Genomic DNA, 20,370 nt, shown 5'->3' with positions numbered 1-20,370 from the left:
TTTTTAATAAATAATGAAATATTTCAAATAAATAAACTTGCATTTAAAGGGTTAAAATCCTGAAAATGATTGGTGGTTTTGAGCAAGTTAGAAGTTTTTTAAGTGATTTATAAAAAAAAAAAAGCAGAAAAAAATATTGATATATGATGATTTAGTAGCAGTTTTTTGGACGTGTACATTTTTGCCACGAAGGTGTCCAGAGGGTACAAAATGAATCAATGAAGTATAAAAAACATGTAAGAGTAAAAGACACTCGATTTAAAAATTTTGACCAAAAAGAAAGGTTCTGAAGTGCTGACTTATGAGGGAATGGAGAGCAGGAAAGTCCAAAACAGAAGAAGCCTTTATATTAATAACTGTGATGCACCATCTACCTTTATATAGTCTATAGCCCAGGATTGCTCCGGTGCCGAAGGAAATTCCGCCGGATGTCCCTCTTTTCGATGTCCGTGACCTTCCTCTGTCTCTGTGTTGGCGTTCTAACCTCTGGTGGATTTGTGAGGACTATGGTTAACTGCTCCTCAGATCTCTGCAGGGTAAATCCAGACAGCTAGCTAGACTATCTGTCCAATCTGAGTTTTCTGTTGCACGACTAAAACTACTTTTGAACGTACACATGTTCCACCAAAACAAGTTCCTTCCCGGGGCTATTTTGCAGAGGCACCGTGGCTCTGTCCGGAGCTTAGTACCACCAGGCAAGTATGTGAACAAGTATGTGTACAACAGCGGGCCAGTATGATATCATATGAAAAATGCAGACAAAAACCTACAAAATCCTACAAAATTAGGAGACCGCCGGCTGGTCACGTGACTCCGGCTGGCTACGAGCTCCATGGCGCCGAGCGGCAGTTGATAGTTGTTTAAGCCGCTACAGAGCTGTGACCGTGACCCGGGCTACAGACCTTGGTTGCATCAGCAGTAGTTGGTTGTTCAGTTACCTGAAAATAGGTGACTTTGAGTCGGGTACAGAGCACCGCGAGTTGGGACATTACAGTTCAATTTAGTCCACAAAATATGAGCGTTTTGCTGCGACGAAAGTTAAATTTAGGCACCAAAACGACTATTTAAGATTAGGAAAAAGATGGTGGTTTGAATTAAAACACTCCTAAGGAACACGCATTTCCTGGGTGAAAGGCTTTAGTTTTCCCCAGGAAGCGAACTCCACTTTGGCTTGAAAGTCCTGTATGTTAACACCCACCCAAATAACTGACCAGTATGATGTGTGTTTTTTTTTGTCAAAGCTTGGTACAACTAAGGTCACCAATTCCAATGCATGCTTGTATTACAAAAAAACTGGATACTAAATTTCAACACAATGCCCCATTTAATCCCATGAATGCCTGCTGCCTTCCATTGCTGTCAGGAGTTTTGAGCTGCAAGCAGTTGTGGATGAGAAGCGCTGGTAAGAATCATATTAGTAATATGGCCACATCAGCTGTAGGCTACTCATTAAAGCAACACTAGAGAACTTTTCCCACTTCGGTCCCCCTACAGGTTGTCTCATTGGAACTACAGCTCGCACTACCCGATCTGGCAAACTTGCAATGTAATGTAATGGACAATTCCGCTTCCAACCTGTAGGGGGACCGAAGCAGGAAAAGTTCTCTAGTGTTGCTTTAATTTATAAAAACAGACAAGTAAAATATGAACAGAGGAGCTTTGCTGCACTTCGTGCTGTGCACCTTCATGAAAACAACGCCCACAGATTGTAATTGTTTAATTTTTCTTCAAAAATATATACCATCAGAGAAATGTTATGCTTGATTATCACATACAAATTCTATACTTAGGGGCTTTATGCATATCATGTTATCTTCGACATCTAACCTAGTGGTGCAAGAAGTTCTTTGCCTGCTTTTTAAAATTATACACATTTAACATATCACACATAGAACCCTTCAAAAAGACCACCCAGTATCACAGTTAAGGCCTACCACTGCCATCACATTGAAATGCAGTTATTGTGAAGCATACATGTGTTTGGGCTTTGATGTGTAAACAACACATAGTTTCCTTCATAATGTCTGTCTGGATGTACCCCTCTGGTTGAAGCACTCTGTTTTGGACTGGTAGCTGGAGAGGTGCCAGTTCACCTCCTGAGCACTGCTGAGGTGGCCTTGAGCAAGGCACTGAGCCCCCTCACTCTAACATCTCTACATTAGTGCATGTATAAGGTCCTGTTTGTGCATGTGTGCCTGTGTGTTAAACAACAGAGTGTAAAAATTTAATTTCCACTTTGGGATCATTAAAGTATAATGTTTGTCTCCTTTTTCTTCTTTTAAGCCCCCCTCCTGAACAAGCCCAGTCTGCTCTGATTGGCTTGCGAGAAAAATATGGTGCACCTTTGCAAAGGTAGTTCTCAAGCTGTGGGTGGAGATACTCAGATGTGGGCGGTTTATTCTAATGAACCTGCCAAATCTGAATGGCTTGTTAAATAACATGTTTTCAGATCCAGACACTCCAGATATCCAAATGTATTCGCACAAGCACTGAAAAAGTATGTTTTTCATGATAAATGAAATGATATGCCCCCATAAAGTATTTAATGTGGCTCGATACTCAATTCACATAATAGGGTCTGAATCGGGCCAATCCTGATGCGACTGATCGGAGCATCCCTAGTAAAAACTTGTGAAATGGCAGATTTAAAAGAGTCAGTATTTGTACTGATGGAGGTAAAATGGCAGAGAAGATGAACACATGGTGGTAAATACAGACAGAATGTAATGAGAGAGGATGATGGCAGATGCTGCATGGAGATGAACAAATGGACATGAAGGCAGGATGGAGATATGCATGCAGCCGATTGATGTCCAATGATGGTAAGGTAATTCATGGTTTTTCTCCCGTCACTAAAGTCTGTAAAACATGAGAGAATATGTGTTTCTGTAAAACTATAAACAGAAATGTTGAAATGTTTTCATCCACATCAGACAAACTGGCAACTCCTTCATAAGAGTTATTTGCAAGTGTTGTGTGAGATACACATATAAACCACATGGAAGCTCTTTTTTCTTGCATTGTCTTTGGAATCCAATATTATTTACTCAGGAGTTCCAACAGTGCAACATTAGGGATTTACCTCAGTATTCATCGTAAAACAGTTAAATGTAGTTTATATCTAAACTTGTTAACTGTCACTTGATTGTGTCTAGCTGCAGTTATTAAAACAGAGGTATAATTTTTCATGATTTTCTCATGAAATAAATGAGGTAATTAAGCTCAATAACAAGTACTGAAATCACTGCACGAACAATGGGTTTGGCTGGTTATGGAACTGAGCAAAATGGTGCTAAATGAACACCAGTGTCAAATGGCAAATTACATTTGACTTTCCCCTAACCTATTAAAGCTGTGTACTGATGGCAACAACATAGTGATGACTTTGCTAATCTTAACCATACTGCAGTTGCAATTGTCAAATCGTGTAGAAATAAAAAACCTTTGCCTTGGACCTAAGCGAATGTTTTTATTGAACAAGTTTTTGCAGAATCGTTCAGTATCAAAATTAGAGTTAAAGTCATACCTGCAAACTCAGAAGGGTTGAAAAAGGTGACAACCCTCTCCCCTCCAGCACAGCACTTACCTCAAACTAATGTCAGTGATTGTGATTGGCCAAATGACTCGTGTGACGTATCACCAAAGATGTTTTATTTTTAAGAAGACCGCAGTAGGTTTTTGAAACTCCCGTTCATGGGAAATTGTAAAGAACATTTAACTTGAATAAGAAAAGGAAAAGATGAGCCATATTGGTCTGTCCTTCAGTGTCCCATGCCCTAGGTCAGCCTGTGACGTGCACACAGTTCTTTTATTTTAATGTTTTAATTTGGCCCATTCTAACTTCTTAAAAGCAGACATGATTAGAAATAATATGCTGGTACCTTCTGTACAGTTTTGAGGTGTGCATGAGTCTAGAATGGGTGGACAGGATACTGGTTGTTTTTCAGCACAGTCTCTCTGCAGTTTTGACATGGATATGCCATTTGTTGTATAGAATATACACTTTGGGAGTTTGGGATGTTTCACGCACCTGTTTTAAGGCTTGTTTATGGAGCTACATGTCATTCAGACCTAGAGATAATGCAAGTAAAACTAGAACTGCAAGCAGTAATGACGGGGTCGGAGCTGTCCAGGCCAGTCCCTCCTGATGACCCACGGAGCCCGCGAAAGTCGAACCCAAAGCACGACGCCGGCGAGACAAACATAATATTGCAACGTGTGAGCTGCAAGTAAATTGAAAATGCAAACTTCCTACTTACAGTTGTTTTATACATCGATTCGAACAGCATTAATGCATTTTTCTGGGGGGTAAAAGGCCATGCTCATTTTGACCAATCAGTACACCATTGTAGGCGTGGCCTCAGGAATGGCCCTAGATCGTATCCTCCAAATTTCATAAAAATCGCATGAGCACTTAATGAAATATAAGCTCTTCATATCTGTAGCGCCCCCTAATGGCCAGTGTTAGCCAAATTTGGTCCAGAGCCTCAGAGTGGCATGATCAACAAGAATCTCAAGTTTTGCATTGATAGCATTTACTTTGGATAAAATATGCAAAAGTTTGTGTTTTGGTCGCTAGCTACAAAGATTTGTTTATTGGTAATTTGCAAATTTTTTTAACCGAGCAAACTTTTTTTTTACAACTTTTTGTTTTTGTTGTATGTCTGAAGATGCTTTATGCAAAGTTTCAGGCAGATCGGGTGAAAACCACAGTAAGATTTCGAAAAAGTAGGTTTTGCACATTTTGCGGGGAAATGGGCGTATCCTATGTCATCTTAATTCAAGAAAAGTGGAAATGTAAGGTTTTTAAATGTGCGATGTGTAATGTAGGAGTTATCGTCCAAAACCCGTCTACCTTGATTATAGAGGCTACTGTTGGTCCACAAGGGTCATTTTTGATTTGTGAGGTATAACATTTTGTTGACCTTGCCTTCCAGGGCTTCCATATTTCTTTGTGTTTATAAAGAATTTCATTGACTGTATTTATGTGTGCTTTGAATCTTACAATTTTCTCTTCTTGTCCGGGTGGACTCCTGAGGAAGATGCAAAGAGGAGCAAAAATAATATCCACTATTCCAATGATGGTCATCAGCCAGGGGAAACCAATACTCCCAGCTATGGCTCCTCCAATTGATGAACCTGCATCAGTCAGGGACAGATCACATACTCGTTTAGTTTGGCTTGTTCGATTAGAGCAGCACTTTGCATTGCAACTTTTTACAGACATATAGTATTTGTAACAACAGGTTCATTTAGAGTAAATACATGGTATAGAGGAAGTAATGTAGTAATGTTAACAAACGGTAACAAAAGGTTTATCTGCTCAGAATAATAGGAAAAACTATAAGGTAAATGGTCTATTATTTATTTATTTATTCTAATTTGTTGTTCTTTTGGTTTTTATTTTATGTGGTGGTAATGTTATTATCTCTCTTTATGTATGTATGTGTGTGTGTGTGTGTGTGTGTGTGTGTGTGTGTGTGTGTGTGTGTGTATGTGTGTTTGTGTGTGTTTGTGTGTGTGTATGTATCCCTTGACCTTGTGTATATGAAAATGGAATAATGTCATTTTAAAATCTTCGCCATTAGATAGTTGTATTTGGGGTAATATGGACCTGGGGTAGATATATTTATTTTGTTTAATAATCCATTCCATTCCAAATATTCTGAGTTAATATTCTAGGTTAAATGCTGTGATTTGTTACATGGAAACACATACGGTACTTGCTGTGCAATAATCACAAATTAGTGCTAGAAGATGCATAAGCACCCGTTTCTATTCTTTTGTTTTCATTTAACCTTTATTTTACCAGGGAAAAAATCACATTGAGATTAAAATCTCTTTAACAAGTGAGCCCTGGCCAAGAAGGCAGCACATAAAAATACACTTTAACATACAACAAATAACAGCCAAGGATGGACAGCAATAATAAATAATAAATAAAAACAGAAAATCACATTTTAAAACAAGCGCAAACATGTTGATATATTTGATGTAGGCAGGACTTGAATTCAGTATGTGAAATATAAACCTCCAAACAATATATTCAGATGACAATCATTTCCATAGTGTAAATCAATGGCTAATAATTCAAACTGTTTGGGATGGACAATGACTTTGTAACAGTTGCATGAAATTTAGATTTTATATAAACTGCAACACCTCCTCCCTTACTTTTCCGATCAGAACAAAAAACATTGTATCCCTCTATTGCAATATCATTATCTACAATAGATTTTCTGAGCCAGGTCTCAGACAAGACCAAAATGTCAGTTTTGGTCATCTTGGCCCAGAGTTTTACTTGGTCTAACTTAGGCATTAAACTACGAACATTTAAATGCAGGACACCAAGGCCAGACCTAACTGCAAATTCCAGTGGGGTTGAAAGACAATTTCCCACCGGACCAGGATTTGGATTTATATTACCAGCCATCAAAAGCATCAATATTATCAGACATCGCTGCTTTAAGTTTTTTAGTGGGAGATTGTAATTGAGTTGTCCATTTTTAAAGTCCAGACATGATTTTTTCGCAGGGCATAATGCATTCTGTAGAGTGAGAAGGAAAACGACAGTCAGATTTGCCCTTGGTTCCATTTCAACTGCAATTGGAATCACTTGAAATGATAGATCCGTGCGTGTGTGCTTTGATGGACGATGCAGGGGAAAACGTTCAAAGTTACACGCATTCTTACCTTCAGCACAGTCTGGCCTGACGCTTGGATCGAACATGCAGAAAGCTGCCCATATTAGCAGCGCCGCTCTCATATTGCCAGCAATGCAGGGAAACACACAAACAACCAGCAATCAAGCTCAAGGATTTTGGTTCGAAGGCAGCACCTCCGTGGATTAATATCGGGGGTAGGGGCCAGAGACAAGGAGCACCCACCACTGATTAAAGGAGAGAAAGCACCACCGACCTCAATGTTGATCCCCTCCACAAGCTGACGTCCAGCAAACTCCTCCAATCCATTCAATAAGCAAAGCTAAGACAGGCTTCCAGGAGAGAGTAGCGATGAGCTATTGATGACAACGAAGCTTGTGATTTCCCCAAGTTTAGCAAATGCAGGAAACGCAGCAGGTAGGCTCCACTTCAAACAATGTGCAGGCTACGCTGCTAACAGTCCATTTTTGTAATGAGTTCCATCAAAGGAAAAGGAAAAAAGCGCAAGTTAATCTTTTGCTCTTGAGTAATTTAGTTAATTTAATTTAATGTCATGGTTAACCAAGACACCAAGTAACACAACCATTAGCTGGAAACACATATGGTCATGTCCTAATAATAACTGAGTCAGGCCAAAATCAAGATGAGCCAAAGATTTCTAAGGCTTGGAAACTTTCTGTTGCTTTTATTGGTAACCGAGCAGTGTGGTTAAACACTATCTTTTGGACAAAGATCTCAGAGCATCAGACCTCTGAGACAAAGGAAACCACGTGTCCCACATGAGGCCTGAGTGCCCTTTTCAAACAAAGAGAATGCGGCCTCCATACAACTGTAAAAGCCTAAAAGTCACACCTCCATGAGAAAAGATGGCCGGAGGTCTAAAAAACTACAGACGTTGTAGTTCACACCTACATGTCACCGTCAAGAACCCTGATTCCCTATTGGCCAGTGTCCCTGAACGTAGCAGGGGTCCGTGCCCAGGTGACTGGGGATATAAATACACTGGAGTCCCACTTTTCATCATCATTCCACTGCACGCGAAAGCGGCTACAGGATGCACGCAGTCAAACGTTTGTACTTTAATTAAAGTTTCATTTTCCAGACGAGTGGACTATTTTTGGTGTTCTGGCAACACCCTGGATCCTGTGGAAACATACATCAGTGTTCCACCTCTGCAGAAGAGAAAATAAGAACAGGGACACCGCTTATTCTTATCGAGTCGACTGTAACAAGTTTTTTCCGTGAATCACTGACAAGCAGGGCATGGAATTAACACCCAACCACCCGCCAAATGCGGGTGAATTTTGCAATTGGCGGGTAACACTGTCAATCTACCTGCCACAATGGGCGGGTAGCCAATGAGAATTGAGTGATTCAGACGCGTAACTATCGGTAAGCAGGGTACACGGTTGCTTACGGGCCTGGTCCAATCAGGGGCCCGCATCACTAGAAGACATTGATTGACAGCCGGAGCCCCCTATCGCATTTTCATTACTCACACAATCCCAGCAGTCCCACGTGCAGCCACTGACCAAGCGGGAGTGAGAACGGGTCAAATTCATTTCCTAGTTTCTGATATGAAGATGAGACGTGTGTGTGACTCGAACATCTCACATTTACCAACAAAACGTACAGCGAAAGACCGTGCAAAACATTTCAAACCGTCCTGCCAACCTGTATACATTTTAACATCAATGTACGCTGTGACGTTTATTCACTCTAAAGTCAGCGGCTGCTGTTTCAATCTGTCGGCTCTCTGCAGCGGGCGAGGCTGCTCCTTTTCCGCGCACACACAATCACACACTCACACACACACACACACACACACACACACACACACACACACACACAATCACACACACACACACACACACACACACACACAAACACACACACAATAACTCACACACACACACACACACACACACACATACACACACACAATCACACACACACAGACACACACACAATCACACACAAACGCACACGGTGGATGCAGGAAAAAACGCAGATGAGACCTACAGGATGACCTAAATTGAGGACAGCTACACTCGTTATTGTAAGTGCAATGATAAGTTAAAGTCCAATAAGTACTTTATTAAACCGAATGAATGTGTGTCCCAGGCCAGGATAGGAAATTAACTAACAATGTAACGATCAACAAGCCACTGACAATGACAGATATGTTCATATTTGATTCATTTAATAAATTATTAAATCCACCAGTCTTTTTCATATTTTACCAACATTTGCAGCATCCTGAGCCTTTTTGGTAAGGTTCCTAGGAAATCTCAGCCCAGAGTAATGAATTAATAGTAATAAGTATTACTCTCCCCAAAACAATTTTCCTTTTTATTTATTTATTTTTTATTTTTAAGAACTATACAAAAAAAATTAATGTGTTATGGTGCGCATTCACCAGTGTTTTGTTGTTGTTGTGGTGCGCGTAGGCTACTCCTGATTTTGTCAGTCATCTCATCTCTTATATGCAGTGGCGTAACGAGCCAACACCAGGCCCCTATGCAGGATTATCAAGGCGGGCCCCCCTACTACAGCACGTGATGATGGCGCAATGTCCACGAGTAGGCTACCATCAATAGGACAGGATAGGATCATAGAGACACAGCAATTCCTGTTTTTCACCTTTATGACGCCAAAAAAAAAAAACTGGCTGGTAAAAAGTCCCTGGATTTTTAAATCCACCTGCCACAGTGGCTGGTGGTCAAAAAAGTTAACTTCATGCCCTGCTGACAAGTGTTCCGGACCCGTTTTGTTTACCTTGGAGCATCTATGGACCAAACAAATGAGAACACACACAGTAAGGAGGCTGATGTTTCTGGGCAGAGAAATATAGGTGTGTGTTATTATTGTCAGTAACCGCTATTGCTGCAACTTGTTATGACATTGAATGTGATTAATTAGTAAGTGCTGCAAATGTTGCAAATGTCTTACTGTTAATATGATTGTGACCACCGAGTCCAATTCATTGCTGTGAAAGTGCTGGATCACGGTTGATATATGTTGTGTTTGATACAGTTGATTATTGAAACTGTAATGCTTCAATGCTGTCTCCCGCCGCAGAAAAGTTAGTTTCTGTACAAGCGAGATAATAACCTTCCGTCCGTCACTCGAACCACGGCACCGTGACGTAACCAGACCGTTACCTCTCGGCCCGTGTTGGACAAAGGGTTGGTTATTATCGCTGCAAGAAATTAGCTGTTGGCCCACCAGAGGCTGAATAATAAACATCCCCTCATTAGACAACTTCTCAGGCCCTGCCATAACGTCAAGTCAGGTTGGAGTACTGAGTGAATGAGAGGGTTGGTTATTATTTCCTCGAAAATCAAGATTCAAAGTCTCTTTTCTTTCACTAAAGCGTGCTTTGCTTTCCTCTTCACAAACTAACCTAACACATGCATACACGTACATGGATCAGCTGACGGCCACCCCATAGTCACGTGGTATTGCAACCAGTCAAATGTAATGAAAGGGGGCGTGGCCTGAGTACATGGGCATGGTTAAAGTATAGGGGGCGGCTCAGTATCACATGTAGACCACACATTATAAGTTTCATGTAAATCGGATGATGTTTGTCATATAAGGCGCATTTCCTGTTGCCATTGGGGGGCACTATGACCAAAAGTCAATATTGGCCTCTAGATGTCCTCAGGCCTGGACTCTTGTTGATTGTGGGAAATTTCAAGCAGATATGACAATGTACACTGTAGTTACAGCCACTTTCTCATTCATCGCTAAACACTCAAAATGGCCGCCACGCCCACACCGTTTGACGAAAAGTTTTTCTTTTAATAACTTTTCATCTTTAAGGTGTTGGGATGGTACAGACCAAATTTGAAGTCCATCGGATGAAATCTCTAGGAGGAGTTTGTTAAAGTATAGCACGTTGACTTTTAGGCCTACTTCCTGTTGCCAGTAGGGGGCGCTATGACTGAGTCAATTTTGTCCAGTAAATGTCCTCAGAGTTAGAGTCTTATGAATCATGAAACGCTTCGAGCCAATTGGACAATGTACACTCAAGTTACACCCACTTCCTGTTTCGATGGCGAAACGCACAGAATGGCCGCCCCGCCACGGCCACGCCCTATGACGAAAAGTTTTTGTTTTAATAACTTTTCATCTCTAAGGTCTTAAGATGGCAGGGACCAAATTTGAAGTTGATCGGATTAAATCTCTAGGAGGAGTTTGTTAAAGTACGACGTGGAAATGGCCAAAATCGCACTAATTTCGAACTTTCAATTCAAAATGGCGGACTTCCTGTTGGGTTTAGGGTATGGCTCCAATGACGTTTTTTGTACGACTTGACATGCTACATATGTGTACCAAGTTTCGTGAGTCTACGTTAAACGTACTGCAGGGGCTACATTTTTTTAAATTTTGTAGGATGCGCTAGTGAGCCATTTTTGTGCACCTATTCCCGAAAACCCTTGAAATACATAAATTTTCACCAGAATTGATACAGCCATTCCTGTTTTCACACCCACCTACAGGAAGTTTGTCCTAATAACTTGCGCATTATTTTAGCTATCAAAATTCTTTTGATAACTTTTTGTCATGAAGGTCCTCCGAGTCTATATGCAAGTTTTCGTGCCGATCGGACTCACGCCCCAGGAGTAGTTAGACAAAGTAGGTTTCCCATATATATGCATAAATTCAAAATGGCCGCCTTCCGGTTGGGTGGAGCTAATGAAGGTAAATGGGAAATATGTTATTAATACACATATTCATAACTTTATTAATATTGATAAAACAACTTTGATAAATTGCCAATAATTTAATCTGTACCTCCCCAATTCCCAACACAATTTTCAAATTCAAAGTCACGTTAGAGGTATCATAATAGTCTATAATATTTCTAAGGTTTCATGGTTCCTTCTTACCGAAAGCAAGTCCCATGCAGAAAGCCACATCAGTAATGGCATACACACTTCCATAAACAGACACATGGCGCAGGTCCACCAGGTAACCCATGATAGGCATCATAGACGAGTCCACCATTCCTGTAACACAGCACAGACGATACAGCTCTTACATGCTCAGCCATGGGAACACTTGTACTTGATAAGCATAGTATTACATTTATGACTTACCAATAGCAAAACCAACACCTAAGGTTGGAACAATCAGACCATAGATGTTTTTGGCAAATGGAACCTAGAACAGAACAGATTTATGAAAATGTATATTTATGTTTAATTAATTTGAATTTATTCATTTATATTGGAGTGTAAACAACAAACATTTTCCATTTGGGAGCGATGCTGGCTGCTTTTTTTTTCATTGAAATCACTGTGAATTCAGACTCCCATTGGCAGAATGAGGGATGAATGAATTTGGAGAGTCATGAGATATAGAACAGGTGGATAATCTGGATCATTTGGACAATCTGGATGATTTCTACCCTAAAAAAACAGTTCCAACCCTCTCTATGCTTTTTTGTACATTAAAATCCTAACCTGGCTTTGAGAATATAAACCTTTTAGACTTAGTGTACATATAATGCTTTACATTCTGCATGTAGTGGATCTACTGTTGTGTTTATACTGGCTGAGGAATGTAAAATATTTCAGGACTGATGCATCTTAATATGTATATGAATTATTAGATATTATACAAGTAGAGCCAGGCAATCTGATTGGTCAACTAGACATTTAGAACGTGATCAAACCACTAAATTTTAGTGCTCATCACTAAAAATATTACTCTGCCATTTCCATGGCAACATTGTAACTTCCAGAGCGGAGTCAGAAACCAGAAGGCTACAATATTGATTCATTGACCATTTTGTTGTTCATTTTGATTCATATAGTGGATCTAGATGGTTTTGATGAATGGTTGGAGGAGGATGAGAAGAACACAAAAGCAAAAAAACGACAGATATGTCGCATTGTCATTGCTCTATAACTGTTATTGGAAATGTTTGGATCACATCAGCTGTGCCGGTGAGTGTTCGCGGTGTGAAGTTGGCGGACGTAGGAGCTAAATCTGTCCATGGAACAATGATTATAGTCAGCAGATATCTTAGTTACAACAAGATTGAGCTAGAAGGCAGTTTCGTGTTCGTGTTATTCAGTTTGAGAAATCCCACAATCTCTCTACAAAGCATTAACATTAGCTCAAGTTGGCTGACTCAACAGGGACTAGAAATTCTCTGTTGCTAGGTTGTTTGGGTCGGTCTACTTGCTGGAGTAGTAAAAACTGTTTCAGTAATATCTTTTATTCTGTTGGTAACTGTTGTATTATGGCAATATTACATGACAGGGTGAGCTTTACCGTGATTGGCCCTTCAGTGATGTGGCCGGGTGCCAATAACGATGGTAAATCTCACCCTGTCGTGCAATATCATAGCGTGTTCCATTTGTACTCAGAAGTCGGATTTTCCGATGTCAAAGTCGGAAACACGCCCCCTGACCTCGAACTTATGAGCTCGGAACTTGGACAACCCTGAGCTAAAAATCCAACATTGCTGCTCCGTGGATCAACAGTTGTGAAAACTGTGGTAATATACAGTTATAAGCACTTCTGTCTTATTTGTGTCTCACTAAATCAGTTGTACATACAGTCCTGTAACTTCTATCTGTGGACTTGTTGCTACGCTGTTTGTATGCACAAAAAACAGCCTGATGTGTTGTTATAAACTGGCAGTGCTAATACTGGCTAACCTTGCTAGAGCTAATGAAAACAATGAAAATCTGACTCGTAAATGGAACACATTCAACTCGGGTCTAGTCTATATCCACAACGTTCCACTTTAGGGATTGCTCCGGTGCCGCTGGAAATTTCTTTTCAGCCGGATGTCTGTCTCCTTCCTCTGTCTCTGTGTTGGCGTTCTAACCTCTAGTGGATTTGTGAGGACTATGGTTAACTGCTCCTCAGATCTCTGCAGGGTAAATCCAGACAGCTAGCTAGACTATCTGTCCAATCTGAGTTTTCTGTTGCACTACTTTTGAACGTACACATGTTCCACCAAAACAAGTTTCTTCCTGAGGCTATTTTTCAGCAACACCGGGCCTGTTGCCGAAGCTTAGTGCCGCCCAAGACAATTGTGATTGGTTTAAAGAAATGGCAATAAACCACAGCATGTTTTTTTCTTATCCCATAACGTTGTGTCGACTAGCCAGACCTTCCTCCGCAGCGCTGTAGAGGAAGGTCTGGCAAAGCGAGACTAACTTGAGTGTGACGTCACTCATAGCTTCTGCTTCAGAGTTCTGAGGTAAATGGAACGCGCTATTATTACACACCACAAAAATCCTCTTTGGAGTTCATTTTATTTTAAGCAGCAACATTTCTGCTCCATTCCCTAAATTCTTTAGTGACCCCCCCCAGTGCTGAAATATCTGATATCTGAATTCCCACTAATGGTGTAGTTGTCAGCCTTATACTTACACATATTACACTGACTCCAACCAGCACCATTCCAATGAGAGCACAAAGCCATCTGTCAGGGAGAGAAGCCAGGGTCAGTGTTATCAAAATGAAAACACTTTTACAAAGATCAACTACAATAGTCTTTGCTTAAAGTTAGAAAAGAATTTATGTTTTTCATGCATATAACACATATGTGTACATAACTTTAATATTATATTTTACCTCATTGCCATGTGTACATAAATATAACTCATGAAATACTGTAAATCACTTTTTCATAACAGAGTTATGTACACTCTCCTACCCAATATCATCAATATATCACAGATGTTGCTTGATAGCTGGGGATGAACAGTGTAGGTAACAAATCTCTATAAGCATAATGTGTATTTATTATTTTGGCCAGTAGTTTTTATTGGCAGCCCATGGTAAATTAACTTATTTTCCATGGGGGTAATGTGGAGGTGAGGTAACATTTTGATGAAAAAGAGTTGGGATATGGTTATAATGTACGGTGCGCAGTCATGGAAGACTTGTAACATGTGGACGCGCTGTCAGTTTTTTTGTCATTACTAAGAATTCCTCATGGGGGCGGCAGAAACTACGTCCTATAGCTTTAAAGCAATAAGGTCATTTATTCTATTTGATGGTCTTTGAACCTATTCACGTACTATGCAATCATACATTCTTGCTTCCTCTTCCCTCTCTCTCACAAGACACCTTCATAATACATACAAAACTCCCCCAATGCTGTATCATCAATGCCTCAATAAAGCCAGCCTCTCAAACACTAAAAACACTGAAAACTCATTTAGAGGAGCGGAAACAGATATCACATCCACAGAGAGCAAGAAAGAGAGACAGAACGAGAGAGAGAGAGAGAGAGAGAGAGAGAGAGAGAGCGATAGATAGATAAGGATAATTTCTCTCCTTACCTCCCCATTTTGTTCGCCAACTTGCCGAAGATGTAGGTTCCAATAAGGTAGGAGATGGACACAGGTAAGAAAGCGACGCCTGGGCCACAGACAGACACATACAGAGAGAGAGAGAAAAAGAGAAAGAGAGATGAGAGACTGAAGGTGTGGGAAGAAGATCTCTATCAGCGCCTCATCATTGAGCCTCCGTACATCTTCCATTGTCTGTAATAAAGACTTGTGCTTTCCACCTGCCAGCACATGACACCCTAATATCCTGTTCCCCACTCATCCTTTTTATCTGACCTAGACTTCATACACAACCAACTGGAACAAACTAATAACACCAAAGACTGCAGGAAGTCTCTGTATAGAAAATATCTAGCAGGATAGAGGAGAGACACTTTTGCACTATGGCAAGTCTCTAAGTAAAAGATGTATGTCTATAATATAAATGAGAAACTGTGGAGCATGACTGATGATGTTATTTTGTAAAAATGTAAAAAAAATAGTAACCAGAGAAACTGATTATCACTCTTAGCAATGGAGAGCCAATGTGTTTTTGCATTAAGGGTTTTTAAATAAATTTTTCTGAAAAGTGAAACATGATAATTTGGGGTTTCTGTCTGTATTATAAGGTAAATATGTATGTAGCGGTACTTTAATACCGTCAGGCTGCAGCAGAGAAGCTGCAACCTGATCTCACAGAATTCCGTGAAATGAACACAGCCCCTTAACTCAAAATCTGTGTCAGTTTCACGGAATTGCTGAAAATTCTGGGTTTAGGAAAACAATAACGGGACGCGGGACAACAACGGGACGGTTGGGTTTAGAAACAGAAGAACGGGACAGTTGGGTTTAGTAAAAGAAGAAAGCAACGGTTGGGTTTAAGAAACGTGACACGTGGGACACAATCCCCGGTCTCCTGGGTGAAAGTCCTGTGTTGTTTGACCCATCCACCACGCCAACCAACCTCCCTATGCGGATTTTGTGAATTGGCGCGATCGCAACATCGTGAAATCCTGGAGGGACTGCTTAGTGAGTACTGAAGAGAGCATTGTAAATACCTAGCTGCCATTTACTGGAACACATGGTCTCCATCATCCAGATTGGCAGCGTTGGCTCCATCATGGCCATGACCATATTTCCAAAACAAATGGTACCTGGGGAGGAAGATTGAGCATAAGTGGACAAAGTGTCAATTATACTCTGTTTTTATTCTTTGGTCCCTATTTGTTACCCTTTCCTTCCAACCTCCAGCCGCCTACACACACACACACACACACACACACACACACACACACACACACCCTGCTCTCTTTGTTGCTGTGTTGTCACAGTAACTGACGTGATGGGAAAGGCTAACTCGCACACAAATGCAATTTTCCTGCCACATACATTTGTGTTACCCTTCTTGTGAGAACCATGTAGTGACCACGTTTTTTCTCTAATTCCTAGCCATAGCCGGAAAAAGACACGTCTTAAATCTTGTGATGAGACTTTAAAACAGTCTTTGTGGCAAGTCATGGATGTAAGCCTCTGCAGGGAGAGTGAGTACATTTGTGTTACTGTTTAAAGGTGCTTGTTGTCAATAAAGAGAAGTCTGCAATCATTCGTGTGATATAACATGATGGCACATAAATGTAACCTTAAGACTGTTTTCTGCTGCATAGTCAAGTTGTTTTCCAATGCAGAAAGCAGTAGGAATGAGATCATGGCTTGATGAGTTTAGCCTTGGGTAGACTCCGTGGGTAGAGTCCGTTTGACCTGCTAGGATTGTGAAACCTATTGTGTTTCTCCACTGTTTGACATTTTGTTCATATTGACTGTTGGCCTGTGTTCATATCATGCCTGAAGATCACCACCTTGTCATGGTGAGAAGGCTTGTGTTTCCCTGTGTTGTCGCTGCTGGCAACAGCTTAAACTTGGAGGCGCATGAAATGAAGGAATGGCCCGTCTAAACTTAACCCAGGTAGTGTGTTGTTACTAGGCATCTGTAGTCATGGACTCCCCTCGATCCCGGCCTCCTCCGGCCACATGTCAAAGTGTCCTTGAGCAAGACACTGAACGCCAAGTTGCTCCCCGGGCACTGTACTGTCCACTGCTACAAATTCTTAGGATGGGTTAAATGCAGGGATTGAATTTCACTACATTGTACTGTACGACTGTATGTGACCAGTAATAAAAAAGTGTTTTGACAAAAAAAACATGTCTGAGAAAGCTTAGTTAATGGGGATATCAGAACCAGGGGCTATTCTAGGATGAGATCAGATAGGGGCTCAGCCCCTAATGAGAATGTGAATTATATATTATATTATATTTTATATATATATATATATATATGATTCACATATAAGAGTCAGCTCTGTGCTGTGCTAGAAAACAGTGGATTGGCGATGCTCTCAATTTAAAAGCCGTGTTCCAAACGCTACTCCATGGTCTTGATCTTTGGGTGGTGACTGAGTGTGCAGACAAACAGCCAAAATGAGTTCAGAGTGTCTGAGCTCATTTTACTGGGCTCTATTTAGAATTTAATTGTGCTTGATAAATATACTGGATGGACTGTAGCTTAAGGAAGGTACATGAATTAAATATAAGGAAATTATGGAACACACTGATTGTTATTCACAGTGTTTTTCTGATGGATAGATGACTCTCTTTAACGTGCCAAACCCACTTCACAACACAAGTCCAAGCCAAGCAAAGTGCTTTAGACAAAAAACAAGATGCAGGTCAATTTCTCTCCCTGCTCTTTTCCCAGCCCCATTATGAAAGGCAATATTTCACTGATGCTTCTCTTAAGTGGGGTGACATTAGGTTCCCTCATAATACTGTGCTGCTATTATTTTCTTACCAGCTGCGATCAGAATGTATGGATCCTTCATTAGCGTCAACAGCGGGGTCCCCTTCTGACTCTGTGAAGGACAAAGGCACAAGAACAACATTCTATATTAAATACAAAAAGCTTATACCATAGCCCTCAACCCAACCACTTGTAAAAGACTCAGGTTACAAATCTCAGTGATAAAAAGCATTTTTATACTTCCTTTGTATGTTTGCACAAACTGCCAACATCACCTTCGCTTTGCCAGACCTTCCTCCACAGAGCTGCAGAGGAAGGTCTGACTAGTCCACACAGCATTCCAGGATAGGAGAAAAACGTGCACTGGTTAATTGGCATTTCTTTAAACCAATCACAATCGTCTTGGGTGGCGCTAAGCGCCGGATGGAGCCATCTCACCTCTGCTAAATAGTCTCAGGAAGGAACTTGTTTTGGTGGAACGTGTGTACGTTCAAAAGTAGTTTTAGTCGTGCAACAGAAAACTCAGATTGGACAGATAGTCTAGCTAGCTGTCTGGATTTACCCTGCAGAGATCTGAGGAGCAGTTAACCATAGTCCTCACAAATCCACCAGAGGTTAGAATCCCAACGCAAAGACAGAGGAAGGGGACGGACATCAGGGTGAAAAGAGTGAAATCTGGCGGAATTTCCGGCGGCACCAGAGCAATCCTGGAAGAGGAAGGTTGTGGATATGGACTACCTTTAAGTTAACCTCCTCCTCCCAGTGAAATATAACCGTTGAGAACTACTCTAGGGTCTGGGTGTCATAGCACTGACTGAATTCATTTATGGATAATATTTGCAACAATATTTAAAGTAATACTGTAATACCCTTGGATACACAAACTCTCCATTGACATTCTTTTCAGTGGGCAGATATGCAAGGCAAAGTAACCAAACACCTGTTAAATACATGGAAACTGGCTGACAGTACTACATTGGTTTAAAAAACGCATGAATAAATAATTAAAATCAATTAATCAAATATAAGAAGAAAATAGAATTCCAGTAAGTATTACGAAGACAGAATCAACCCTTTGTAATATTTGCAAGTTTTTTCAAAAATTAAAACGTCTTAACATGAATCCAACACATTATTAGCAAATGTAAATCCCCACTGCTATTTAATATTACAAAGACAGAATCAACCCTTTGTAATATTTGCAGTGGTGGGGCTTCAAATTACTGTTAATTTTTGAAAGTTCTTTCAAAAATGAAAACATCTTCACATGAATCCAACATATTATTAACAAATATAAATCCCCACTGCTTACTGGCCTATAGGTAAGGTAGTCACTAAGGCCATCCACAGATACAGTTCATCCTGAGGAGTTTCTGTGACACATGTATGTTTACCATCAAAACACGATTCATAAAATCATGCCAACAATTATTAGGCTATTTAAATAGCTTAGTATTCTATGCAAAAAAGGTATGTATAAAGGCTTTAGGCCGCCCTACAAGTTGTTGTAGGCCCAGTTTAATATGCAACTTCATTTTATACAATATATGTAGTAGGGGCTCTCTGCTCCATCTCTCCTTCAGTTCAGGGATCCTTGGCTTAAAAAACATTGAAGACCCCTGCCTTAAAGTAATCTTGAAGATTTTCCTTTAAATAAACGTCTAACTTTTAAGAATTGGCATGTTATTTGGAGCAAATGAAAAGTCAAACACGTTATACATGTAAAACGGAGAATGATATATACTGCTGAATATAAGCAGAATAACACTATCTGAGCCTAATAGGACTAACGTAGGTACCGTTCACATTTTAACCGGTACCTGAAATATGGTGTCGGTACCCAATGATAGAGCCCTGCACGGGTTTAAAATGTAGACCCTAGCCCGGCCCTGACCCAAAATGCTCAGGCCCCAGCCTTGTTAAATTAATGGTTATGTTTTTTTAAAGTGACGACCAAGTAGCCAGTGGCTGACAGAGAGTTGACCAAATGTTTGATCAATTTAGCCTCTCAAATCAACACTTGACTTGCCTTCAATGAAATCCATAGATATAAAACACTTCAAGCATATAACAATGTTAGTTTAAATGTTTATTATCACCACTACTGTGAAAAGGCATTTTTGACAAGCGGAGGCAGGCTGCTGCTGCTCGCAACGACGTGTAGAAAAACAAAACGGGCGATACAATCTGAACAAATCAACGCTACAGCAAGAAGCCCAGTCTCTTACAGAGCATTGTGGAGTAAAGAGCACAGCATCCACAGTGGAGGATTTAAGTCCAGTATTCATTTCTAACTCTTCCAGCTTTGCTGTAGACACGCTCACTGAAACGTACATTTTGTAACTATTGCTGTCAGTTAAACGCGTTATTAACGACGTTAACGCAAACCCATTTTAACGGCGTCAATTTTTTTAGCGCGAGATTAACGTTCTTTTTCGCCTAGCAAACTTTTTAGTTTTTTTCACATGTTGTTGCAACAACTAGTAACGTTAGAAAAACTACAACACCACACCGGATCTAGCTAGATCGGAAACAAAACAACAGGCACGCCACACACACCTGTTTGGGCTTGGAGCCGGCCAAAGAGTAGTAGGCTAACGTTACG

The 20,370-nt window shown here is 40.5% G+C and overlaps 1 protein-coding gene across 1 annotated transcript in view; it reads right to left on the bottom strand.

The window, feature by feature from the left end:
* Window positions 1–2,516: 2,516 nt before the first annotated feature.
* Window positions 2,517–20,370, bottom strand: part of LOC116050365 (synaptic vesicular amine transporter-like) — a 38,851-nt gene continuing 20,997 nt past the window's right edge. Inside the window, exons 9-16 of the mRNA XM_031300369.2 lie at window positions 17,817–17,877; window positions 16,030–16,125; window positions 14,984–15,062; window positions 14,067–14,118; window positions 11,771–11,834; window positions 11,561–11,680; window positions 5,006–5,139; window positions 2,517–2,859 (exon numbers count right to left, since the gene is read on the bottom strand). Coding sequence (XP_031156229.2) covers window positions 2,833–2,859; window positions 5,006–5,139; window positions 11,561–11,680; window positions 11,771–11,834; window positions 14,067–14,118; window positions 14,984–15,062; window positions 16,030–16,125; window positions 17,817–17,877 — 633 coding nt within the window. The 3' untranslated portion in view covers window positions 2,517–2,832. The remainder of the gene's footprint in view (window positions 2,860–5,005; window positions 5,140–11,560; window positions 11,681–11,770; window positions 11,835–14,066; window positions 14,119–14,983; window positions 15,063–16,029; window positions 16,126–17,816; window positions 17,878–20,370) is intronic.

Source organism: Sander lucioperca, chromosome 8 (assembly GCF_008315115.2).
Source record: "Sander lucioperca isolate FBNREF2018 chromosome 8, SLUC_FBN_1.2, whole genome shotgun sequence".
Classification (NCBI taxonomy): domain Eukaryota; kingdom Metazoa; phylum Chordata; class Actinopteri; order Perciformes; family Percidae; genus Sander; species Sander lucioperca.
The sequence above is the reverse complement of the archived record's forward strand: the minus strand, read 5'-3'. Positions and strand labels throughout refer to the sequence as shown.